This window comes from Odocoileus virginianus, chromosome 21 (genome assembly GCF_023699985.2).
Source record: "Odocoileus virginianus isolate 20LAN1187 ecotype Illinois chromosome 21, Ovbor_1.2, whole genome shotgun sequence".
NCBI lineage: Eukaryota > Metazoa > Chordata > Mammalia > Artiodactyla > Cervidae > Odocoileus > Odocoileus virginianus.
The window spans coordinates 33,004,413-33,031,721 of NC_069694.1; the positions used below are offsets into that span (position 1 = coordinate 33,004,413).

Sequence of the window (27,309 nt, forward strand, 5' to 3'; positions counted from 1 at the left end):
ATGAGGCGTAGTCCTGAATTACTTCTTTGAGGTTTTTGTTGTTTTGTTTACTTTTCTGCCATGTTAAAGAAAAAGCCCAGAGGAAAACATAAGTCACTGTGATAAATTTATTGTATCTTCATATTTCATTGTAGTTGTCAACGAGTTCTTGCCAAGTAATGACTGTTAAGTAAACCAGAGCAACTACTGGATAAAGTGTGCTTCAGCTCCAGTCATCCTTGGCCTCAACTCAAAACATTCCCTTTGCTGACAGTTTTCTTCGCTCTGTTAGGTGGATTACCTAAAGTGGGCAGAGGCAGGGATGCCAACCTTGTACTTTTCCTTAATTGTGTGTGTGTGTGTGTGTGTGTGAGAGAGAGAGAGAGATTGGTGAGATTTTTAATACCATTTCAGTTTTATTTTAAATTTGCATTTTGGTATTGTTCAAAATGTACTAGTTTCCTCTATGATACAGGGCTTTCAGAGGTTTGACCAGATTAGAAGACACCTCATCAAAGTTGCAAGCTGTAACGGAAATAATCCTTTACAAAATCAGATATGGATCAGGAAGGAGGAAGAGGTGTGGTTGAGATGATTTTCAAGGGGGAAGATGAAAGTTTAGTTACTGATAGGGTAATAGTCACAGTTAGTTTCCATGCTTCAAAGAGCTGGCCTGTCAACCATCTCTCTTTTTCTCACTCTTGGAATCAAGTAAATGAGGGGGGAGGGGGAGAGGAGGGAGTGGCCCTGAGCCTCCTCCAAATGAAAAATGGACCAGAGGGGCAGGCAGAAGCTACTGTCCCAACACCAGCATGCTTCGAGGGTGCTGTTCCTTCTCTGAAATGCTGTGTACTCTTGCTGTATGTATCAACAACTTGACACTTCAGTTCAAATAACCACCTCCTTTATAACATTCTCTTTGATCACTTTTGCCAAAGTGAGCTCACCTCTTTCTACAGAATTAAGTCATGGTTTGGGGTGTGGTTTTTTGTTTGTTTGTTTGTTTGTTTTTTTCTGCATAGCTTGCCAGATCTCAGTTCCCTGACCAGGGATTGAACCTGGGCCACAGCAGTGAAAGTGCCAAGTCCTAACCACTCGACCACCAGGGAATTCCCTAAGTCATGGTTCTTCAATGAACCTCTATAAGGCTCTCTTTCTAAAGCTGTATATTCTCCCATCCCCCTTCCAAAAATAAAACAAACCCCAAAACAACAGTCTTTAAGCTGCATGACCTTACAAAAAATACTGCACTTGCCTGTTCTGGGTTTCTTAATATCCAGAAATGAACATAAAATCGGCAACAACCTCAGAGAGTGGTTTTGAGACTTATGTAAGTGAATCACTGTAAAGGGGACAGGGCAAGTCAAGAGGTGGGTGCTCAATAAATGTGAGAAGCTATTACTATTATTACTGCCTGCATTCACCTAGTAACCACATATTCTATAGTTTTCCCCCTAAAATTTTACCTTTTCTTCAACATATTAATTGATTCATCCTATGCCTGGCGGCTCAGTGGTAAAGAACCTGCCTGCCAGTGCAGGACGTGTGGGTTCCATCCCTGGGTCGAGAAGATACACTGGAGAAGGAGATGGCAACCTGTGTCAGTACTCTTGCCTGGGAAATCCCATGGACAAAGGAGCCCGGCGGGCTGTAGTCTGTGGCATTGCAAAGAGTTGGACATAACTTAGAGACTAAACAACAATGTGCAAACTACCGTGCAAAGTACTGCCGAGCACACAAAAATCCCCCAGACACGACCAGCTGACCTGAGGAGCTTGCAGTCCTTTGGAAGAAGTAAAACAAATCACTTTAACAAGAGTCCTTAAAAATTGTAAGCACTTCTACAGAGAGTTCAAAAGATAGATAAATCTGTGATTTCCCCCAAGCCAGCATGATTATATGGAATCTCCTGAGGAGAGTGCTGTTTAGAAATATTGATTCCCAGATCCCAGCCCTGAATGAGTAAATCAGAATCTCTGGTTTGAGGACTTCCCTGGTGGCTGAGTGCAAATTCGATCCCTGGTCAAGGAGCTAAGATCTCACAGGCCTCATAGACAAAAACCAACACATAAAACAGAAAGGATGCTGTAACAAATTCAATAAAGACTTCACAAATGGTCTAAAAAAAAAAAATCTTAGAAAAAAAAAAAAAAGAATATCCAGTTTGTAGCCAAGGAAATGCAAGTGATTTTAATGCTCATCCAAGTGAGGAATCCCTAGAACAGTCACATAGAGGTGGACATCAAGGCTTTCTGTTAAAAGTAGCCTAGACCAGGAATGGGGACACTTTCTAAGAGTCAGAATGAAGGAGGAGTGATGTCACTAAAAATCATGAGGATGTTTCTACCTAGTGGTTTAACCTTCTCAATAAAGTAGGAAATGAAGGTCCTCCACTGAGAATAGACAGGGGTAAATTTGGTAAAGGGTTGGACACATATGGGGGCTTTCCTGGTGGCTCACATGGTAAAGAATCTGCCCTCAATGCAGGAGACCTGGGTTCGATCCCTCATTTGGGAAGATCCCCTGGAGAAGGGCATGGCAACCCACTCCAGTACTCTTGCCTGGAGAATCCGCATGGACAGAGGAGCCTGATAGGCTGCAGTCCATGGGGTCACAAAGAGTCAGACACGACTGACTGGCTAAGCACACTTGGACACATATGGAGAAGACTTGCCGTGGGGATCTGTTACAGGGATAACTAGAGCTGAATTAAGCTGAGGGTCTATTATGTTGCAATATTTCTTACTGAATTTCCAAGTCCAGTTTACACCTTGGCTAAGGTCATACTTCTCAAGCCCCCAAGAGTTTATACAAGTGAAAATGGACTGGCATTGTCAATACAGGCACATTTTTAATATTACTGACAATAAGATCAAGTATTGTGAATTCTGAGTATCAATTTGACAATTTGGTTTCCTCTAGCTAGTATAAAATCTAAGAAACTGATCTCATGAAATATCTAGGATTCAGATTCTCATAAATAACAACAAATCTCCCCATTGTGTTCTCTCTTGCTCTGTGGCTGGCATCTGAATATATGAACTCCCTAAGGGCGAGAATAAGACTTCATAATTAAACTTACGTTGGTGTTGCTTTTCATGTATTTTTCTCTTTGGTGAGCGAACTATTTTATTCCTCTCATTTTTCCACATCAAATTCTCAGTGCTGTAATGGGCCTCCCACAGTTCCAGGCAGTTCTTGGTTCTTGGGGGGAAAGGCTCCTGCGGTATTATTGATGGCAGCCTTCGTGGGAAGGACAGTGATTTACTAAGTTGCTCCCTGTGCAGCTGTGAATTTGCTGCACGGTGACGGCCTTCAGTGGCCCCCTCGCTCTCAACTTGACAAGAGACCTAGGGAGTGATCTAGTTCTATTGAAATGAAAGTGTCCTCACCCCAAATCATATTCTGTCCCTCAAACTAAAACCAGGTCAATGAGAGGTTGGTAGAAACATGGTTAAGAACATAGTGAATGGTGACCCTGAAATTGAGACTGTCCTTGCTGTCTCCACAGGGCCTCTGAGCCCTGGCTTGGCCTCCTAAATGCTTCATGCTGTCTCCTTCACCACCTTCCTATTTTCCTAGGCTTTTCACAGCTGCCTGCTTTGTCACCCACAGTCTCAATCCTCCACACTTCGGCATTCTGTTTCTTTTCTTGGCTAAAAGATCAGAATAGACATTGGACCCTAAGCAGCGCTGCAGGTTTGGACTTAGTCCTTGTCTGTGGCAGTGCTCGGTTCTGAAAAGGCAAAGTGGAAGCCTAGAGCAGGTGGACTCCACAATGTCATCATGGAGGATCCACGTGAGTCTTTATAATGATCATAATGATAGCTACCTTGTGTCAAGAGCTTAATACATGTCAGATGACATGCTGAGCACTTTGCATAGACAATACAACTTAAGATTGGAGTTATCTCATTAGAAAAACTGAAGCTCAGAGAGGTCATATCCCTTTGCCAGTACCAAAACAAGAGGTAATGAAATGAGGATTCCACTCATTTGTCTAACCCTCATACTCATACTTTCAACTGCTACACTCCCGCCCCTCCAGAAATCTCAGCCCAGAAATTTGTTCCCTTCCTTCACATGTCCTAAACCCTGATCTGTATGTCACTGTCATTCTTTAACTTCTCTTTGATCACCAATTATATATTATGTCTATGCTTTTCACACACCTGCGTATTTGCAAATAGTTTTGGAGTTAGAATTCATATCATCCACTTATTTGTGCCCACTGAAACACCTAATGTATCCTCCACCTAATACATCCACCTAATGTATCCACCAAATTGGTATCCTCAATTTGTTATAGGGATCTTTTCCATAAATAAAAGTAATAAGACCAGCACGGGGTTGGAGGAGATGACAGGAGAGACTGAATAGTTACCACTGATCTCAAGGGGATGCTGGAACTCATTGCCATAATTTATTAGGTATACTCTCAGGATATTATTTGCCCCCCTTCCCATCTGCATGTTTACAGGCAGCCTTTGCCCAGAGCTGAAAGAAAATAGAATCCAAATATTGACAAGAATATTAAAAAATGTAGGAACTCTGCCCTGTGACCTTAGGTAATGATGAGTGACAAGAATAGGTAACATCCGCACTCCTCTTTCTTCTGCACTCCACCTGAGATGCTGATCCCAAAACCAGCTTATCTTGTTCATGCATCTTAGACTAATTCTCATGTATGAAAGTTCCTGCAGGATCTGTAAACCACCACTGAGACTCCCTGAGAGGTAGCTTGGTGTTTTATGTAACAAGGACTCTGGAAGCAATTCTTAGATCTTAATTGCATCTGATTCATGTTGCAGGTCATGCCTCACTGTGAGAACTGGAGACAAATGCTCTGTTTCTGTTATGAGTCCAGGAAAATCACTTCAAAGCATCCTTCCTTTAGACTTATAGGGTGTAGCCTCTCCTAGAATGTAAGCCAACAAGGGTGTAAATAACCACGGAGTGGATCTGCTCCTCACAGCACCCTGTTGCTATGGCAGTGTGCCTCTTCATTGTGTGTGGAATGCCATTATTTCCAGTGAACTATATAGCTTGAGTTTTAGCTTGGTGATCCCTTTATCATAGGGTTTTATCCTTTTTACTCACTTAGAAATGAATAGACACAGCATAGAATCCAGTATTGGTAAAGAATCTTCACAATGTGCCAATATTCTGATGAATTTAGTTGCTGAAAAATATAACTGGTTCCCCAAACATGGGTAAATTGTACCCCATGATCATTCATCAAGAATCTTAGAAATATTTCCCATCCTCACTTATCTAGGTTGTTTTCATTTCTAATTGGATTTAGAATAGATATGAAAGGTTGATTATGTCAGGTTTGGGGTAGGGAAATAGCAGGCTTTGCAAATGCTTCCATTTCGTACGTTACATACACATGGTGTTACAAAACCTCTTTCTGCCTGAAGAGACCAGCCACACAGTCCCTCTCACAATTGTTATCAGAATTGAATGACACTCAATTTTTATCAAGCCTCTTCCCTGAGTTATTGAAGCCTCCCATAATATCATTAAGTGAGTAAACATTGTCGCGCATAAAGCTCTTGCTATTATGGAAAATAACAAGCAGCTCTCATGAGCTTGCACGGGGGAGCTGTGGGTGTCCACTTCCCTTTCACAGCAGCAGCATATACACCCCATTTCATTTTATCTAGACACCTAGACTTGTGGAAAGACAGACTTTATATCTATTGGCAAATTTTCTTTCTTAATAACTGCTGAAAACTTCACTCCAGTAAGCAGTTAGTCCTGCTGGTTGAAGAAAATAGATACATTATCTGAGGTAATAGATAAGTCTCATTAAGAAGATGGAATAGACTAATTCCCAGCATATCTCCCATGCGTGGGAAAACTAAATTGTGAAATAGAGCAGTAACACATCAATTATCCTTTCTGCACAGAATTAGAGTCTCACTGCTACATAGCATATTATGTAATTTTTTTACAAATTACCATTTACATCAGAGTATCTCTGCTGCCTCATAAAAAAAAAAAAAGACAGCAGTCATCTATTCAAATAAGACTTATCCTAAAACTACTTAAGGAATCCAAGTATTCTTTAAATCCAAGTATTTAAAATGTATGTTCTTATTTATTATCATGTGCCCACAGAGTGAGTATTTAGTATTAGCCTAAAAACAAATGCCACACATCTGACCATATTACACTTTGGATGACAATTGGCTACCACCAACTAAAGTAAAGCTAGCTATTAGGATTCACAATAAAGGTTTTGGAGATCCTGTGTTGAATAATGATCTATAGTCAGTTTTAGGTGATCTCTCAGTTTTTTTCAGTTTTGTCATAACAAATGATCATATGTGAATTACTTGAAACAGTTTCACTTCTTGAGCAGTTTAAATATCTCCCTTACACTTGTTTACACTATTTTTATTTGCAAATATTTTTATATGGCTATAACCCCCCCAGACACAGAAATTTCACATTTACATGAATAGGGGTTTATAAATAAAAACTATATTTAATAAAGTAAATGATTGAGGACTTATTTGTTTTAATTTGTGGGCTGTGTAATAAAAACAAAGTAATGCCAGTAGAAACATTCTGCAAATTATAAAGTGATATTTTAAAGAAGAATGATATTTGTATGTAAGATGTTTTAAAACATCTTCAATATTGATAGGGAGAGAAGGAGCAGCATAAATTCTGCAGGTTCTGAGACTGAGACCAGTTTGATCCCAAACATGATTCAGAAGGAAAAAGGGCAGAAATTCCAGAACTGGAAGAGCAACTGAATAAGCAAGCTGTTCTTAAGTGACAGTCATAGTCTGAAACATAACACTTGCTACTGTGCTGTGTTTCACAATCCACGTGTATTAGTCTGCCTGGGCTGCTATAACAAAATGCCACAAACTGGGTGGCTTGATCAGCAGAAGCTTATTTCTCACGGTTCTGAAGGCTACAAGTCCCAGATCAAGGTACCTTTAAGGTAGGTTTCATTATGAGGCCTCCTAGACAACACTGACCCAAAAGGTTGTCCCTACAGTGCCCATCATTCCAAAACCAAGGTTTGCTGACTCTTTTTCACAGTGTTTTTCACCACGCTGCCCTTTGGGAACACATAATCACACTGCAGCTCAATCATACTGTAGTATAATTGCAGATAATCATCCAAGAAACAGTTTGGGCTGTTATTTTTACCCCATTTATAGAAGTATAGCATGTTCAGGCTCCTGATAGAAAAAGTTAGAAAGTAGAATTCACTTTCTAAAATATTTAAAATGGAGAGCCTCATTATTTTTCTGTGGTTCTAGTCTTTTGAGAAAACTTTATGTTACATGACTATCTTAATGCTCTCAACTTTAAAAAATTGAAGCAATTTCCAGGAGAGCTGGAATAATGCTAAATATAACACAATACACCTATAAAGGTTGAATAATTTTTAATCCTTTAAACTTTCCATCTATGAAAATATGAGTAAAATGTAGTAAAATTATTTTTTTAAGTTGTACTTTTATCAATGATCTAATTCTTGGCTAATAATTTTATATGCTGAATTTCTCCACCAACTTTAATACAAATATACCTTGAGGATTTTTAAGTATATGTCAATATACAGCCTCTAAGTTAAGCACCATAAAAGAACTAGCGCAGGTAGCCATTCTCTTCTCCAAGGGATCTTCCCAATGCAGGAATTGAACTCAGGTCCCTGCATTGCAGGCATATTCTTTACCAACTGAGCTACCAAGGAAGTGCCTGTTATTAAAGTACCTACTACTAACATAGGTCTTAGAAAAACAACTTACTTCCATATGTTTAAGTTGTTATTCAACTTACAAAAACTTCAATGTTTATGAAAATATTCATGAGAATGTTTGCTCGTTCAAAAGTTTCCTTTTCCATCATCTTCTGTCTCCTAGGCTATGCCAAAGAAATATATCACAGCTTTATCCTTTTATACACAATGCGAATATCAAGATCCCACTTAATTTAAGGTTTAGTTGTCAGACTCAAAGACATGAAAATATTCATGAAATGTATACAATACACTAAGCAAAATAAGTTTGACTTTATGACCCTTTTTCATAAACAGGCATCTGAAAGGTCTGGATGAAAAGATTTTTTATTGCCTGAAGATGGACTGTAAGCAGAGATGATCACTGCCAGTTTCTCACTGCAGAATGAAAGAATTTTTCCCCTTTACCCTATAACCTAAATATCACATTGAGCTTAAGGATGATGCTGACATTTTAAAAGATCACCCAAAGTGTTCTCTTTCCAATTGCAATTATGCCCTCTATCTCAGTGGGAGCCATTGTCAGGGGTCTTTTCAGCTCTCCAACGTCTTTCTGGCTTGCTTTCATTATCCTGATTATCTATTCATTTGCCGCCCAGCACTCCTTTTATGAAAGATCATGTCTGCCATTTCTGTAATGAGTGCTTGACTTTTACTGCCAGCATAAACACATAAAATATATAATAATTAAAGTTCGCTAGTCACCAAAGTCTTGAGATCCATCATGTTACTAATTTGATTTTTCAAGTAATTGCTTCTCTGTGAACAAGACTGATTTTGTCCCCTTAGACAGTGCAAGACTTGGGGTGGGAGGAGATGACTCTACCTAGAGAAAGCGATTTTAATGAGCATCATATATGTCAACTTTAAGGTTCATCTTCAACCAAATAGCATGTCTATAAAGTATGATGATTCTTGGCCACAACAAAAATCTCATCAGTGTTGGAACATAAAATTATTTTAAGTGTTAAAGCCTAAAAAATGCAGTTTTCAAAACAGATAAATGTTATTCAATAAGTATTATACCTTTGGTCGGCTATTGTTTAAGGAAAATTTTCAATGCATTAATGACCACAGAAGTTTGCCTAACATAAATAGAAACTTCACAACATGTTGACTTACACTGAGTAAGGACTTACTTATTTTGAACACACTGCCTCGTTTTGATAACATTGGCAAAATCCCTGAAGTGCCTCATGATGATGAATTCATCTGACGTTTATTCTAATCACAGAGAGATTAATGAACTCATGTGATATTCATGGAGCTCTCTTGGGACAACAGGCTGTGTTACACAAACTGTAATGTTTGTTAATGGATACAATGGAATACATGTTATCCAAGGCTCTTGAGTAGTCAAATCCTCAGCTAATAAAGTGCCCGGAAATCAAGAGACAGCTCCCAATTATACAGGTTTTCTTTAGGGATGCCAGAAATCTTGACGGCAAATTCAAAAACCACACAGAAGTCAGAAGACCCGAGTTTAAGAGATGGCTGCATCACTTACCAGCCCTGCAACCTTAGGAAATTTTCTCCACCTCTTAGTCTCAATCTCCTCAGTTTTAAAATGAGAACTTAATAACACCAGACTTCTTAAGGACTTAGAAAGAATAAGGAGTAAGGCGGGGGGAGGGATCAATCAATCATTCAATCAGTCACTATAATTCCTCCCTCACAAAGTTATTTTAAGTAAATCAAATGATAGGCAATGTTTTTGCTAAGTGCTTTATAAACTTTGCAGCCTTGTGCATGCATTTATTATTGTTGTTCCTTTGGAAAATAGGTCTTCTGGATGAATTCACACTTTATTTCCCATACACAGAGAAATGGATGCCTTAGTTACTACATAAGGACATTGAACACTGCTTTCTTAATAAGAAAACCAGATCTGACCAATTAAAGATTTTATCAAATTACATTCTTCAAATTAGAAAGTAAGATAACAGGTTTGAACCAAGACGGAAAACTTCTCTTTTTATGCAGGTCTTGGCTATGCGGCAATCTTCAGCAATAACTGAGCTTGTAATTAAATCCAGCCCTGTTGACTCAGCCCTGTGGTGGGGAGGTGGGCAGGTCCCTTCACCTCGCTGGGCAGGAGTTGAATGTGATCTCATGGCCCTGAGCCCTTCTGGTCATGCTGTCATTCTCATTCATTGTCTGGAGTAACTCTTTACCAACCCTGAAAAAATTCTAATTAGTTTATAGTATTTCTAGTCATGAATAATTAAAAAGCATTTTTATATCTTTTGATTAAAAGATACAACACCTTTTCTGCCTCATTCAATTGTCTTTCCCATTCTTAGTCAATCATGGTCACTTCCCTGGTATTTCTTTTAGTGGTATATCTGTTCATATCTCTTTGACTTCAGTTGTTCCAGTTGCCTGGAAGATGAATCAGCAAATATTGACTCAGTCAACAAATGCTACATGATCTTGAATAATTAAGGCAGTCACTCTTGGAACCTGAGTGGTCCCAGTCTCAGGATAAATGTTCAGATGTATGTTTTAGGATAATCAGAAAACCAAGGATATCAAAAATTCACTTGAATTCTTTCTCAACATGGTAGAATACAAAATCAACACGTGATAGCTCTGTATTCATTTAAAGACACATAGATATTAATAGCAAGCATTATCACTTATTCTCATATGTAAATATACAGTCTAAAGTAATGGAATGAGTCAAAAACTCTGGTTTTAAAACGGACTCTGATGCTTTCTAATGATGTGACTTTGACCAAATCATTTAAGCCCTCTGAACTTCAACATCTTCATCAGTGAAGTGGAAACTTGTTGACTTCATGGAGTTATTTGCTATGGGGTTTCTAAAGCAGTCAGCAATTAGAACCATCAAGCCAAACCTGTCTTGGGTCTGTTTCTGAAACTACAAAGGCAGAGTTGAGTAGCTGCAATGGAGACCATGTGGCCCTCAAAGTCTAAAGCATTAACTATCACGCCCCTAACACAAAAGCTGACCTCTGCTCTGCGTGCATACTCAGTCGTGTCCGACTCTGCAGCCCCGTGGACCCCACAAGGCTCCTCTGTCCATGGAATTCTCCAGGCAAGAACACTGGTGTAAGTTGCCATCTCCTACTGGAGGGGATCATCCCGACACAGGGATTGAACCCACATCTCTTGTGTCTCCTGAATTGGCAGGTAGATTCTTTACCTCTGGGCCACCTGGGAAGCCCCAACTGCTGCTCTGAAAGGGGATATTTGTGAATTCATTTAAAACGCTGTATTCCCCTCTATGATTTTAGGTAATCTCAGTGGATTGAATAAGCAACTGGCATTTAATTCAACTAACTGGAGGAACTAGTTAATAAAGTTCAAATTAAACAAAAGAAATCCTGCCAATAGCCTCCTTTAGGCTATTAGTATTACTGAACTATTAGGTGTTATCAATAAATATTTGTTGTATCTAATACTCCTAACTGATCTTTTAGAGATTTTACTTAAAAAAAAAAAATCAACTAATGTCTGATTCACAGGAAGTTGATAGAATTTGTTTTTATAACTCTGATCTTTAAATAGTGATAACAAACATGCCAATCAGAGGGTCACTCCACTTAATCAAATGCTAAATCTGAGTCTTTGATAAGTGTTTTGGCTTTGGTCCAAGTTTACCTACATATTCCAAGACCATAACTAAAGAAGCGATGAATGAATGAGAAACCTTTTGAGCCCCCATTTTTTGAAAATCCTTTGCATGCTATTGTTAATTCTTTCTCAGTATCCATAGAGAGGAAAACTTTGTGAACACCCAGCAAATGACTCTGTGTGTGTGTGTGTGTGTGTGTGTGTGTGTGTGTGTGTGTGTGTGACTCTTTGGGACCCCATGGACTATGGACTGTAGTTTGCCAAGCTCCTCTGTCCATGGGATTTTCCAGGCAAGAAAAGAATACTGGAGTGGGTTGCCATTTCCTACTCCAGAGGATCTTTCTGACCCAGGGATTAAACTCACATCTCTTGCATCTCCTGCATTGGCAGATGGATTCTTTACCACTAGCGCCACATTTTCCAGGTCAAAACAGATCTAATTGCTGTGTCAAAAAAATACTTTTTTTTTCAGTTATTCCAAAATTTCTTTCTGAGTGACAAATAACATTAACATTACTAAGAGACTCCTAAATGTATTTTTAATTTGATTACATCAAACTCATAAGTATGTAGCAAATAAATGTTTTGCGATATTAAAAGATGTATTTTTGTCCTCACCAATCTCTATCTCCGAGCTGCCTCAGCACTTCCAAATTGAGGAAATGCCTGAAGGTATCGATCAAAGAGTTTCTATCATTATGTAGCTAAAATTCCCTTTTACTATGGTGAAATGCCAAGAAAATTTTAGTCCTGGAGTATAAAAAGGATATCCAGGGAATCTGTACCTCTTCTGGCCAGAGGTTTCCAGGAGAGGGAAAGGGAAGGGAAAGGAAATGGGCAAGTGGAGAGACAGACATCTGGTAGATTAAAAGGCACAAGAGTAGAGGACTTGATACTTTCCTCCCCATTAGAGTTTTCTTATTTTTTGTTCAAAACATTCATTTAAAAAAATTTTTAATTGGAGTATAATTGCTTTACAACATTGTATTAGTTTCTGCTGTCAGTTCAGTTCAATCGCTCAGTCATGTCCGACTCTGCAACCCCATGGACTACAGAACACCAGGCCTTCCTGTCCATCACCAACTCAAACTCAAGTTTGAGCTTGCTCAAACCCATGTCCGTTGAGTCAGTGATGCCATCCCATCTTCTCATCCTCTGTCATCCCCTCCTCCTCCCACCTTCAGTCTTTCCCAGCATCAAGGTCTTTTCCAATGAGTCAGTTCTTTGCATCAGGTGGCCAAAGTACTGGAGCTTCAACTTTAGCATCAGTCCTTCCAGTGAATATTCAAGATTGATTTCCTTTAGGATTGACTGGTTTGATCTCCTTGCAGTCCAAGGGACTCACGAATCTTCTCCCAACACCACAGTTCAAAAGCATCAATTCTTTGGCATTCAGCTTTCTTTATGGTCCAACTCTCACATCCATACATGACTACTGGAAAAACCATAGCTTTGACTAGACGGACCTTTGCTGGCAAAGTAACGTCTCTGCTTTTTAATATGCTGTCTAGGTTTGTCATAGCTGTACAAACATAGCTAGTTTCTGCTATACAACAACAAGAATCAGCTACTTATACATATATCCCGTATGTCTTGAGCATCCCTCCCACTGAGTGTTTCTTAGGGGTGCTCCCTGGGCCCATCAGGTTCTGCAGCAACAAAGAAGACCTCAGAAGTCTGAGACGCCAGGGCCACAGTGTCAGGAGAAAGCAGAAGAAGTTCCACTTTCATTCCCAGGCCTCCCTTCTTCCCATGTGGGAGAAAAGTTGAGGAAGAGCACATAGACCACCCTTGGGACCCCCAGTGATGACAAGGGGACACTAGAGTAGTGTCTAAAGGACACTAGTCAGGGGCCAGATGAAGAAAAGGGTAGAAGCGGAGAGAGGTTATAGCATGTCAGAGGCTGGGTGAGTAGGGAGGAGGCTACACGCGCTGGAGAAGCTGAGAAAGACATTAGCCAAGTTCAACAGACTCAACCAGCTTCCCTGGTGGCTCAGTGGTAAAGGCTCTGCCCTCCATGCAGGAGACATGGGTTCAATCCCTGGGTTGGAAAGATCCCCTGGAGAAGGGAATGGCAACCCACTCCAGTACTCTTGCCTGGAGAACCCCATGGACAAAGGAGCCTGGTGGGCTGCAGTCCATGGGGGTCACAAAGAGTTGGACATGACTGAGGGTACACACACACACACACACACACACACACACACACACACACTTTAGCAGCAGTCACGAGTCAGTATCTACGGGCTGGGCCCAGCCCCAAGGAATCTCAAAGGAGAGCTGCCAGGGCAGGTCCAAGGACCAGGAAGAGGCCAGCAGCCCATCACACCAAACACCCACATAGGCGACATGACGTCATCTCCCATGAACCCTGACGCCATCTTGGAAAAGACCAAAGGAACCGGGCGGAATGGGGAAGATGAAGTAATTCATTCAAGTAAATTGAGCTGAAGCTAGAGACATGTTAAATTATTAGAGCAGATTAAATTTTAACTCCTAGAGCTAATTTTAGTTTGGTTCCCACTGCTCAGCGGGCCCATTCCTCCTGAGGAAAATCAATTACATTCTAGAGAAATGCTGTATTTTTTGTACACCCAAATTGTAGCATGAATACATTTGCAATCATGCTACAATTATATCATGTGGTTTGAAGGAACATATTGATGAAAATTTTACTCAGAGTCTAACACATCTCTGAAACTAAAAGAGATGGGTCTTCTCCAAATAGTTGCATATTAGAGGCTGTGTAGGGTAAGAGAGGGGAAAGTACTGGGGGACAGACCTGAGTTCTAGCCCCAATTAAACTATTTATTCTGTGTCAGTCAGTAAGAAAATCATTTAATCTCTACAGCAGTGCTTCCCCACAGATGTGTCTTAGAAGATGCACAGAATATTGCTAAAATATCGATCCCTTCAGCCCTCGGGACAGCCAAGAGATGGCCTGCAGTGGCTGGAACCCTGGCATTTTTACCTCTGGCTGCAAAGAGCCTCTGATGACCCTAATATGTAAATTATTTTGTGTGTGTTGAATGTGATGATTTGGGAGTATGACTGTTCTCTCTGGTTCAGTTTCCCCATCCATAGACTGAGTGGAGGGAAGTAGAGAGAATAAACGATGTCTTCAGTCTTTTAGGAGCTTCTCTGGTGTCTCAGACGGTAAAGAATCTGCCCACAGTACGGAAGACCCAGCTTCGACCCCAGGTTCGGGGAGATACCCTAGGGAAGGGCATAGCAACCTACTCCAGTGTTCTTGCCTGGAGAATTCCATGGACAGAGGAGCCTGGTGGGCTACAGTCCATGGGGGTAGCAAAGAGTCGGACATGACTGAGCCACTAACACTTTCACTTTCAGCTTTTTAATTTAGTAGTTTATACTTCCGTGAACATGAGAAGGAAATTCCAGTTGCAAAAGAATCACAGAAATTCCTGTGTACATAGCCTTAAAAAAAAGAAATCCTGCCTTTATTCTTTTTAATTTCCGATTACCCCCAAATTCTTTCCCAGCAGAAGCAACTAAAAAGTCAGCTATCCTCTAACCAGTGTCTTTTTTAAAGCTCAGCAGGAATTTAAGAGCCAAAAACCTAACAAAATTAGAAAGGACACTATAGACTACTACAGTTTTCAAAGGCAAAATCGAAGTTACCTATGCAGGGTTAGAAATTTGCATCTGTCTTTCAGCAACCTGTTCTTTCACAAATATATTAATTTGAAAATCAATTTCTAGAGTAGTGATGAAGGATGTTAAGTGGTCAATAATTAATGCAATTCTCACACACAAATGAGGTTGTTATCTTCAAAGTAAGTAAAAAGCTTTTCAAGATAAATGCCTCAAATCTGTGGAGTATTTTTTATTTGAATATGAAAGAAGGCTGTTTTGCCTTCTCCCTGAAATTTGCACACTTATATCAATAATGCAAGCAGGATTGATCTATTAGCCGTTTTCAAATTCAAGTGAGGTTTTATGGACTTCTGAGATTTTTCTGTTCAATGAGATTACAAATGCTTTCATACTTTTGGACAAAAGAAGGAAATGCAATATTCTTGTCTGTGGATCATGAATCATGCACTGACTCATCGGGAATATAATTCTCTACTAAGAAGATGTACCAGAACAGATTCAGAGAAAGAATGGTTGTCACACATGCTGGCAATAATTATTCTAGCTTTTGAGTTTGGGTAGCCTACTAAGTGCCAAGCAGTGAACAAGATGCTTTTGTTTATGGTCTCATTCATTCTCCACATCATAACTCTCCAAAGTCAGCATATCATCACTCTGCAGTAAAATGGCAGGAATTTTCCTGACTACACTCCAAGAAGAGGTTTTACGTATCCAATCATCACAGTCTAAGATCCAACTTTGTTTTCATTCATTTAAGTGTTTACAGCACCAAAAAGTTTATACTTTCACGTTTCAAACCCACAGGGTTAACTGTGAGTGGTACTTTGCTCTCTATGAGCAAAGACTGCCATCTTGTGGAAATTTCACATATAACAGGAACAATCATTCCATGGGACTAAACTTTCTCTTTGCACTGCTGGCTGCTGCTGCTGCTGTCGCTTCAGTCGTGTCCGACTTTATGAGACCCCATAGACGGCAGCCCAGAAGGCTCCCCCGTCCCTGGGATTCTCCAGGCAAGAACACTGGAGTGGGTTGCCATTTCCTTCTCCAATGCATGAAAGTGAAAAGTGAAAGTGAAGTCTTGGTCCGACTCAGCGACCTCATGGACTGCAGCCCACCAGGCTCTTCCGTCCATGGGATTTTCCAGGCAAGAGGACCAGAGTGGGGTGCCATTGCCTTCTCCTGTCTTTGGACTAGAAGTGTGCAGCTAGATTTTTGTGTTATATATACACACATGAAACATCAGTGTTGCTTATAAATAAATGGCCTATCTCTCCTTTAAGTGTGATTTTTAAGTCTCTTTTAAACATACCAGAGCTTTTGAAGCTTTGGAAAAAAGAATCTTATTAATTGTAAGGACTCATCCCATTATTCTTTAAGGCAGTGCATTAGATTTTGCTAAACTTTTTTTACCTAATCCTTAAATAGTTTTAGTTATATAATAGAAAGGAAAATGTAGTGTAACTGTTCTGAGGGAATTTCAAAGATCATTATATTGTGTGGAAAAAATGTATAGCAGCACTCTGGGCTTAGATAACACTGTTTCTGCAGAGCTGTTGTAATCCAGGTCAGTCTGTGTTCCTGGAATTTGCTGTGGGCTGGTCAGAGCCTGACTGAGGAATTCTATGGCCCAGTTTGTCTGTATATCCCCAAAGACAGGGTCTTCTGCAATGCCTCAGTTACCTGTGCTTAATGAGAACAGCCAATAAAGGTATCTTTGCGATGTGATGGTACTTGAAGGTGCATAGAGAAGTCTCTTTTCTTTTTTCTTTTACTAGAGTGTGTGTGGAAGCTTAACTTTTTTTTTTTTCTTTGACTGGCCTGGGTCTTCATTGCTTTGTGCAGGCTTTCTCTAGTTGCAGCGTATGGGCTCTAAGGCACATGGGCTTCAGTAGTTACAGCTCACAGACCCAAGAGTACTAGGGCTTCAGCACAGTTCTTGGGCTCTAGAGCATTGGCTCAGTAGTTGTGGCTCACATGCTTAGCTGATCTGCAGGATGTATAATCTTCCCAGACTGGGGATCGAACCCATGTTCCCTGTAGGGGCAGCCAGATTCATATCCACTGCACCACCAGAGAAGTCCCAGAAGTCTTTTTTTTCCCCTCAATAACTCCTACTACCAGTTTGCTGAAACTAAAAAACTCCTTCCACCAGCTTGCTAAACCTAAAAAATTCTACAGTTTTAAACACATTCTTTAGACTTAGTAAAGTCTCTTTACTCCTATGGGAATAAAAATGGGTGATATAGAATATGTATATCTCAATGATTATTTTTAAAACCAAGTTATTTTCCAGGTGTTGAAATAATAAAGACACATCATAAGTGGTACAAGATACCACTAAGAAGAAAGAGCAAGCAATAATCCTTTCCTGAATGAATATGTGAAGGAATGAAAGAATAAATTAGCATGAATTGAGCACTGAAATGACTTCAGTGTTGCCCAGAGCATGCTAACTGAATGTACAGTTGTGGCTTAACATAAATTTTGTACCCAACTCAATGCCTGAAGTGAAATCACTATTTAGATATTTATTGAATAAATAGATGAATCGGTGGGAATGGAATAAATTAGAAAGTAGGATTAATGATAAGAAATGATAAGTAGACTCTGGAGGTCGGGTTCATTTACCAAAAGCTGTGTTGAACATATTCAATCCATAAATATATGCTTGCTCCATGGGGATAAGGGAGGCAGGCTCAAGAAAGAGGGTAGATATTGTATAGTTATGGCTGATTTGCATTGTTGTGTGGCAGAAACTAACATAACATTGTAAAGCTATTGTCCTCCAATTAAAAATAAATTTTAAAAAATAAAATTAAAAAATTTTAAATTAAATTAAAAATAAGTAAATATATGCCTGCTCCATGTTAGGAAGTATGGAAGATGGTGAGTACATATTCTTGGAAGGGAACAGACATTAATCAAGTAACTACAAATACTTACAAATGATGAAATTTAATAAAATAACCACAAATAATTACAAATGATGATAACTGCTGTCCATGAAGGAAAACTCTTCCACTTCCACAGACACTGACCAATATCATGTAGCAGGATAGAAAGACAGGGAAATTTGGGAGCTCATTTTGTATTCAGATGTGTTCGCATTAAGAAGATGCTGCTGTAGTTTCTTTTCATTTTTACAGTTACCTATAAATTCACATTTAAGAAGAAGTTATTTCTTTTAAGGATGACTGTTTTTTCTTTCAATATATTCAGTAGTGCCCTGACTACCTAGCGTCTTTAGGTAGGCAAATACCTACAGTGTCAGTTTACTATTGGTATCTGAATGATAGTCGTAGATAAGCCAAGCAAGCAACTCCGAGGATGTGGATGATGGTGCCTCACAGGCCCACAGAGAGTTGTTCCTATGACTCAAGCAACTATTTCTCAAATGTATTCCTCAAAATTTTAGCTCTAGAGAAAATAAGAAAAGGGGAATGAAAGTCTTATAAATTTAGGAAATGTTGGAGTAAACAAAATCGTACACGTTTTCTTTTCTATAGGTCTTCTCAAAGCCTTTAATAGGCTGCCTTATTTTGGTAAATTTCCAAGAAAGTGTTGCTCAGAGTTGATGACCACAAGACCCTTTTTTTTGTTTTTTTGCAGAAACCCTCTAGGAACTAGGGTCCCTTGGAACACGCTTTTGGAAATGCAGGAAATGCAAATGACCTTAATCTGGGATGGAGGCTGGAATAAGGGTGAAATAGAATCTATTAACACTCATAATCATTTTAGTAAATTCACATTTACTGCTCCTTTTGAGCAACACTCTGAAGCAAGAGAACTTTAGATCCATCAATTTCATGAGGAAGATGCTCAAGTTGTGAGGGAGGCTCCAATGCAATGTTGATCCCAGAGTGTCAGCAGCGGGCACCAGGGGTGAGGCTGTGGGAAAACCCAAAGGTAGATGACAGAGATGTAAGTCAGAGAAAGACAATTATTATGTGATATCACTTATATGCAGAATCTTTAAAAAATGGTACAAATGAACTTATTTACAGAATAAATAGACTCACACACATAGAGAATGAACTTATGGTTATGGGGCAGGAAGGGAGAGATGGATAGATTGGGGGAGATTGGGATTGACAGGAACACACTGCTATATTTAAAATAATTAACCAACAAGAACCTATGGTATAGCACAGGAAATGCTGCTCAATATTCTGTAATAACCCAAATGAAAAAAGATTTTGAAAAAGAACAGATACATGTATATGTATATCTGAATCACTTTGCTGTAACTTTGGAGTAACTATACTCCAAAAGAAAATGAAAACTAAGAAATAAAGGCTTAACTCTCCATCGTAGCCCTTAGCACTGGTATTACTCTTGTTTAGCTCTGATTGAATGTCGATTATCATTAAGCTCATACTTAACAGACCTGTGGATGACATGAACAGGTAAAAAAGGTGAATGCATCACCGAAAGTGAGTTATTTATTCCGCCCAGATTGGCTTAGTACTTCTCTCTAAAGTTTTAAGCAGCCTGTCCTCAGATAATACAAGAGCTGGGACAAGAGTACAATATGGGTCCACATATCCTAAGTCCTGTGGCTCAGACGGTAAAGAATCTGCCTGCAATACAGGAGACCTGGGTTCGATCCATGGATTGGGAAGATCCCCTGGAGGAGGGCATGGCAACGCACTCCAGTATTCTTGCCTGGAGAATCCTAACTATAAGAATCAGGTTAAATTCTGCTAGATAAAATATGTTCTGTCCTCTTATATTGATAAATATACCTTCATGACCCCTACGACATCAGGTCTGGATTTCTAATTCATGACCAGCTAAGAGTTCTGTGCTGATTCAGTGGCACAAGGAGTGGACCTCTGGTTCCCCTTCCGCCCACACAGGGAGGGGTTTCCCACACAGAGGTGTGTGTGCCTGAGCTTGCAGGTTGAACTCTGTCGGCACCCCCCAAACACCACTGTGGAAACCTGTATGTACCCCTCGCTGTGAGACCTGCTCTCATAATGAGACATGGAAAGAGGCCTTTATGGGCCCTGGTGGGGCACTCTGAGCTGCCTGGGCAGGAAATGTCAGGGAACTGCGCAGAGGGTACCCACTCTGGAATGCTCATGATCTTGGCCCTGACTGTTCTCACCCTGCGAGAAGGGCCAGAACTAGGCAGTCTGAGGCAGAGCCCAAAGAATATTTGGAATTGAGCCGCTGTGAAAAATATACGTTTTAAAAGCTGCAGTCTTTGCAGCTACGCCCCCACCCCCACCCCAGACTCTGGAAGTGAGTAAAAGAAGAAAAAGGGTATTTCTTATTTGAATTTAACTACTTCTGAAAGCCTCTGGTCAACTTTTCTTCTTGTTCTCCAAGGTAAGATTATTTCGCCTTTGGCATTAAAAGGAAACTAGATCAGTTGTGTGAAAAACCCAAAATGATGTATTTTATCAACTTCAGACTTGTCCCAAGGCTTTCTCTCACACTGTGTTAAATAATAGAAGTCTGTTTAATTGAATTCCTTTGTCTGTAGCATATGCTGGGTGACATTATGCCAGCATCTTGCTCTAAGCAGCAAAACGTTCTTCGTAAAAGCATTAAGATCCAGAGCATCTTTCTGGATATAGGGTAGGAACACAGAACTGCAGCAGCTTGAAACCACATAAAAACAGTGCCTCCAAAATGTAATTGCAAAAACACATCACAACAAACCAGGGCAGGGGGTGGGTAATATTTAGGATTCTAAAATGAACTTTAAAAAAAAAAAAAGAAGGGAAAGGAAAGAATATAAGAATGGAGGGAGGAAAGCATTTGTGGCACAAATCTATCTATAGAATTCAACTCTATAATGTTTTGCATGTCCTAACATTCCACCCATAGGCTAATCTATATGTTTATTTCCCCTTGACAGCCACCATCCTGTAGAGATGGGGTTATTAACGGATGTATTGTGGACTGAGGCAGTTAACCACGTCTGCAATAACACGTGATTGTGTGTTTCACCCCAAGGATCCTGGAGCTTCAGCAAAATGGCGACATGGACATTCTGAAGCACAAGTGGTGGCCCAAGAACGGTCAGTGTGACCTGTACTCCTCCGTGGACACAAAGCAGAAAGGAGGTGCCCTGGACATCAAGAGCTTTGCAGGGGTTTTTTGTATCCTGGCTGCTGGCATTGTCCTCTCCTGCTTTATAGCCATGCTGGAGACGTGGTGGAACAAGAGGAAAGGCTCCCGGGTTCCATCGAAAGAGGTACTTGCTTGAAAGCTTCAGCACTGTGTTGAGCAAACACGTGGGCTGTGTTTCCAGGGAGGGTCATCACAGGGAAGGGGATGGTGGTGGGGGGTGGGATTTGTCTCTTCTTTCCTTGAAGAATGAAAATAAACGTATGAAATGTAAAAATTGGTAAGATCAATACCAATTTGCATTTTTAAGACACCCCAGATCCATGAAGAGGAAACGATAGCATTTCAAAGACTGACAGTTTCATGAGCCATAATGGGCCTTGAAATTCTCCCGAATCTTAGGATAGACTAGGTCTATGATTTTTCTAAAGGCTGTGATTCCCTTGACCATTTAACTAAGACCAAGTAGCTGTTTAACTTATAGGTAAATTACTAGTGTCTCTGAGAAATGCAGTGTTACAGTAAAATAATTAGTTTTCTCTTCACTGCCAGAGACTGCATCCCTCTGTCTGCATGTAGACCTAGAAAAGTGATCATGTGTTTTCAGCTCTTGGATGACTCTAAGCTTAACAAATCCATACCATGGAATCATCTAGAATTCCATTTTTCATCTTTCCTCCTGGATCAGCTTAACTCCAGGGCCATATTAAAATTTTTCCAGAGATTTGAAAGAATAATTTCAGAGTTACATATATCTTTTAAAGTGCCCTGTGCTTTATTTTCATCCAAAAAAAAAAAAAAAAGTGGGATTTATAAATTTTCAGAGACTATCTGAACTTAAACTACTTGATTTATTTATATTACTTCCACTGGATCAAAAGGTGAAAAAAATTTTTAATAATGAACTCATATTCACTAAAGCTTAACAAATTGAAATTTTAAAAAATCTGAATTTGCTGAATAATTTGATTTGCTGCATAGTTTCAAAGAAAGACGGTTTTAAACTTTCTGTAACTAGACCTTGGCTAACTAATGCCTCAGTAAATCCTAAGAGGATCTGCTTTAAGGCACAAATAAAAATGACTTCTCATTTGCATGTGAATTTTTGCATGTTAATATATTCTTTCAAACAGATTGTTTCCTAAAATTTTCTGAGGATTCCTTCCTACCACCTTATATGAAAAATTGATCAGCACCATTTACAAGGAAAAGCTTGGCTCGGCAAAGATAAATTTTAGCTTCCTACCTGTCTGAGTGATCATACATTCTAAATTAGTGGGGTATAAACTAAAAATTAATCAGATTTTTCTGTAGTGTTTTCTTTGTGGAATAAACTTCTGGTATCTCTACTGACACTGATTCAATGCCAAAGACCACATTAATGCAACATTATAGCCGAGACATCATAGTTTCAAAAATCTGAAAATTAAGGACTCCCCAAGCTCCTTATATTTTGAATTACTATACATGATATTAAATTTTGCATTATTATATCTGTTGATGGATGACTACATTATAGTTGCTGTGGGAACCATAAAATTCTATCTTTCAACCCTCTAAAGTCTCACTGATAATATTGCATTAATGGATATTTTTATTGGATTTTGAAATGAGAAAGGAGAAGGAAAAACAGTGATGCACATCAAAATATTTTTCACTGAGGAGCACTTTAATTGCACAATGAAAAAAATACATCCTCCATTCTAATTCATTGCAGCTAATCCAGATCATATGAACAAATATTTTCTTTTATGATTAATAGATATTTTAAATTTTAATTTATTGGATATAATTAAATCCTCATAAATTTAGTTTATTGAACTTGGCTGTAAAGAAGACTGATGAAAAGGACAATTTTCTTTCCTGCCAATTTTATTTTTCAAATATTGGGCTTTAATGCTCGTTTTTAGTGAAAATTCTAAGGAATTTATGAATTAGTTTCACCTCCAGAAATCTGAGGTTTTACTTCCTTTTTCTTCATTAAGCACCTTCTTACTAAGACTTTATTAGCATAGCTCAAAACGTCTTTGATTTAGAGGCCATTTAGTATTAAGTTGGCCCTAAACTGAAGCTGTCACTCACATGTCATGACTTGAAGGGGTCTCTAAAGCTTCTTTTGCTGACCTCACAATACTGAATCATTTAGGCACTAGGTAACTTGAGTGTATGAAATCCCTCAATCAGAAACTGATTCTCTTGTGTTGAATGTTGCTCTCTCTAAACAATCTCACATGTTTCTAGCTGAAAGAGAAATAACCCTTTAACAGTCACTAACACTTTAGTGTAAACTAGCATATCAACATAGCATTACTTATCTCCAAGAATGGAAAGTTAAGGTTAGGGCTGAATAGAGGAAAGAAACAAAAGCCAACTTGGAATGAGACATCCTGAAGAAGGAGGAAGCATGCAAATAGAAGAGGTGGGGGGTGGGGGAATGTGTAGCCAAAACCATACATTCTATTTGTATAATTTTGCCTGGGTCTGTCCCTGCTCTTGTAGAAGGCAATCACCCATCTACGACTCCCATATTTTGTAGTTGCATGTGGCATTTGCTCATTTAAGAACTTTCATTGCAAGAAAAAGATAGATAATCTTATCTCAGAATCATATGGGTACCCCCATAACCTAGCACAGTGCCTGGCTCATATTAGGTGCTCAATAAATATTTGTTAACAGAACAAACCCCAAAGTTCAGTTCATTACCTATCATGTTTGCTGAACTACTTTTTATTTTTTTAACCATGGAAGCTAGTACTGATGAGAACCTTATCTTCTTTTTCTTCATCTCCAGGATGACAAGGAAATTGACCTGGAGCACCTCCATAGACGTGTAAATAGCTTGTGCACAGATGACGACAGCCCCCATAAACAGTTTTCCACCTCGTCAATTGACTTGACCCCTCTGGACATTGACACTTTGCCAACACGACAAGCACTGGAGCAGATCAGTGATTTCAGGAACACTCATATTACCACAACAACCTTTATCCCAGAGCAGATCCAGACTCTTAGCCGCACACTGTCAGCTAAAGCTGCCTCTGGTTTCGCTTTTGGCAACGTGCCTGAGCACCGAACTGGCCCTTTTAGGCACAGGGCACCTAATGGGGGCTTTTTCAGGAGTCCTATCAAAACAATGTCATCTATTCCTTATCAACCAACTCCTACCCTGGGGCTCAATCTGGGTAACGATCCAGACCGAGGCACTTCCATATGAGAATCCAACAAAATCTCTCCAGTTTCTCTTGTAGGACTCCCTTTGCAAGGAGCAACTGTAAGATTGTGGGACTAACATGGATGTAACTTTTTTTTTAATCAGGATTATTAGTAACAATTCTAGTTCTTTCTCTCTACCTTCTCCCTCTTCTCTCTCCTCTGCTTCTTTCTCTCTCTTCTTCCCTCTCTTTCCAGACATCTCCTTCCACTTTGTTTCATTACTCAATTTGTTCCCCCAGAAGGTAGTATACTAGGATCCTATTAGACTGCTTTTCATATACTGTACTTCAAGAGTAGGAAACACACACTGAGTATGCTAGGAGTATGTGCAGGGTTAATTTTACATAAAGGCCTCTTCTGTAACATTTCTCTATTTTTAAAACTATAATTGCAATAACTTCAGTCTTTTTACATTCTTCTGCTGCATCCATAAAATGCTCCACTGCTGTCGAGTGTCCTTTGACTATGGACCAAAGGCAACCCCTGCAGTGTTTATAGAATAATTTAAAGACCATTCAGGCCACATAATATGAGAATGCAATTTTGTAGGATTACAAAAAAGCCATTAATATGCCAGTCAAGACTACAGTTAAAACCACTCTTGCACTGCAACAGTGCATATGACCTTTATGTGATTGTACAGTATTAAAAAGGTTTTTTTGCTTATGTACAGTAAACTTTATCATATGGCAGCAGCCTCTATTGTGTTAAATAAATTAGTATCTCATATATACATATATATGCACCTATATAATGTGTATATATATATTCAAAGGCGGCCATTGCTATTGCAATTCATTTAATAAAGCTTTAGTTTAAAAAAAAAAAGTATTGTATACAGGAACTATGTATAGTGCAGGGGGTCTTTTCAGTTAGAAAAGGCAGGTTGCTTTAATGTTATTCTGACTCGCATTGTTTGCCAACAGAGAATATTTTATACTTTTGTTATTAAAACATCCAGGGCGATTTAATATTTGTTCCTAGATGTAACTCATTCGAATAGATTTCTGCATTTGTTATTCAGCAATGTATAAAGCTAACCTTGATAATTTTGCTTTTAATTAATTATCTCAATGGAAAATGTTGTTAGCTGAACCACATCCACCACAGCGCAGAGAGCTCTATCTGAGTTTAGATGTAGATCATTGGAGGTTAATAAATTCTCTTCCAAAGCAGTGAGCCAATCAATACAACTGTAGTTGGGGAGAGATGGGAGCCCTTAAGAAATATTGATGTGGCCTTAATTACTGTCATACATTATCCTAAAGAAGAAAATATAACAACCCTACTGGGCTCTCAACTTCACCCCCTTTTTTATTCAGTTCTATTTGGAGGAGTTATGTATTTTTTACATTAGTGCCAAGTGTATAGAAGGATGACAACAAAAAACAGTGCCTCTTTGTGCACAATCCTTTTAAAGTAGCATTCTTACCTTTTAGAAATGTAGAAAGAATTTTGTTTGTAATCCTTCAATTAAAATGTGGTAAGTAGGAAGCAAGAACTTATCCTGTGTTTTTACGCAGCCATAGACTTATTTTATTCTAATTCATTCCGTGGCTAGGATTGATATAGGAATCAACCTATGTGATTTGCTTTAGGAGAAATTAAAAGGTATATTCTTAAGGTATATTATATTTTGATGCTAATTCTGTTCTGGGGAGCATCTTGTCCTGTCACTGTTTTTGTACTAAATCGTCAAATATTGTCTACTGTGTAAGGCAGAAAATTCTCTTATCATGCGAAACCATTTTGTTTCCAGGGTAACAAGTATCTAAGTGCATGCACAACTTGTTTTCCCTTGTAACATCCATGATCTCATTCACGACTCTGATTTTCAAACAAAAAATCTTTACAACAAGCTATATAGGGACATACCAGATGTTGCAGTGATTTTAGCTATCAACAAACTGTTAACCATGTACAATATTTAAAATAGGCCTATTTTGATGTATTGCCTATTATACAAATACACAAACCACTTTTTGAAGGCCTCAGTTATAAGTGACAGAGCTTTCTGTGTATAATTTGTCTAAATAATTTGTCTAATAAAAATGTTTTCTAAACTTGCTCTCCTACCATTGAAGTCTTAACTATACAATTTGAAAATGCTTACCCTCTCACAGATAGAACTGAATTTTTCTAAAAATTTACCTTGAATTAAAGCATAACACACATGAAGTTTTGCTAGCAGAACAATACCATAATGAGTGGATCTCTAGAAACAGTACCAACTGATGTTCTAAACTGATGCAAGACCATCTTTCTGCTATTAGAGACTATTTGAATCAATGATATATTTGTTTTCCTTTGTGAACATCTCTATGAGCACCTTTTTGGGAAAGATTTATCCTGTTTCATGTAAACAATGCAGCCATTATAATAATAGTAGGATGAGGGTTTGTTACTTTTTTAAAAAAAGTTAAAGGTAATTATTAAACTTAGAATTTGTGTATTAATATTTGCTTTGCTGTTGGGGAAATATTCATTATGCTGAATCTATTAATTTGGAAATTGACTCCCACATGATTTCTAATAGTGTTATTTTCTGCATTTGAACTACAATATTTAATTCTTCTAGCATTTAATTCACTCGATGGAGATATATCTGAAAACATATTCAATTTAGCTTAAAATCTCTACTTTTCTATGATTTTTAAATGTTGGAACTAGAAGGAACTGTAGCGATCTAGGCCATCTCCCTTATTTTACAGATAAGAAAACATAAGATGCTGAGAAGCTGTGACTCGCCCCAATATTTGACAATCTGAGTCTTTTTTAAACTCTGCCGTGCTTCGGTCACACTCACGCAGATCCTAATCACTGGTGCATTTGAGGGATGGCAAGGGCACAATGATTCCACCCACTCCTCTCTCACCGAGCTTAGGCTGCAGATCTCTAGAACCTTCCTTCCTCTTCGGGAACCACTTAGAGCACCTGATTCACCTTCTCATTCTACAGATGGGAAAGGGAGCACCTCAAGCTGCGTCAGGTCACAGCAAGTGGCAGAGCTCGGGGCATCTTGCTTCTGCCCTGGGCTACTTCCG

General features: G+C 39.0%; 1 protein-coding gene, 1 long non-coding RNA gene and 1 other non-coding gene across 5 annotated transcripts in view; 1 reads left to right on the forward strand and 2 right to left on the reverse strand.

Annotated features, from left to right (window-relative positions):
- GRID2 (glutamate ionotropic receptor delta type subunit 2) overlaps positions 1-27,309 on the forward strand; it is a 1,526,424-nt gene that overhangs the window by 1,458,578 nt on the left and 40,537 nt on the right. For 2 of the 3 annotated variants that reach the window (XM_070452150.1, XM_070452151.1), the window contains exon 15: positions 20,939-21,179. In XM_070452150.1, the coding sequence (XP_070308251.1) occupies positions 20,939-21,179 (241 nt within the window). Of the gene's footprint in view, positions 1-20,938; positions 21,180-23,843; positions 26,334-27,309 lie in introns of those variants that run through there. The other variant, XM_070452149.1, reaches the window with a different exon arrangement.
- TRNAE-UUC (transfer RNA glutamic acid (anticodon UUC)) lies at positions 1,017-1,088 on the reverse strand. The gene has a single exon. It is a non-coding gene; the product is annotated as a tRNA-Glu (tRNA).
- The window catches only part of LOC110133105 (uncharacterized), a 52,285-nt gene continuing 43,359 nt past the window's right edge, over positions 18,384-27,309 (reverse strand). The window contains exons 4-5 of the long non-coding RNA XR_011482509.1: positions 20,933-21,293; positions 18,384-18,859 (exon numbers count right to left, since the gene is read on the reverse strand). This is a non-coding gene — a long non-coding RNA (uncharacterized lncRNA). The remainder of the gene's footprint in view (positions 18,860-20,932; positions 21,294-27,309) is intronic.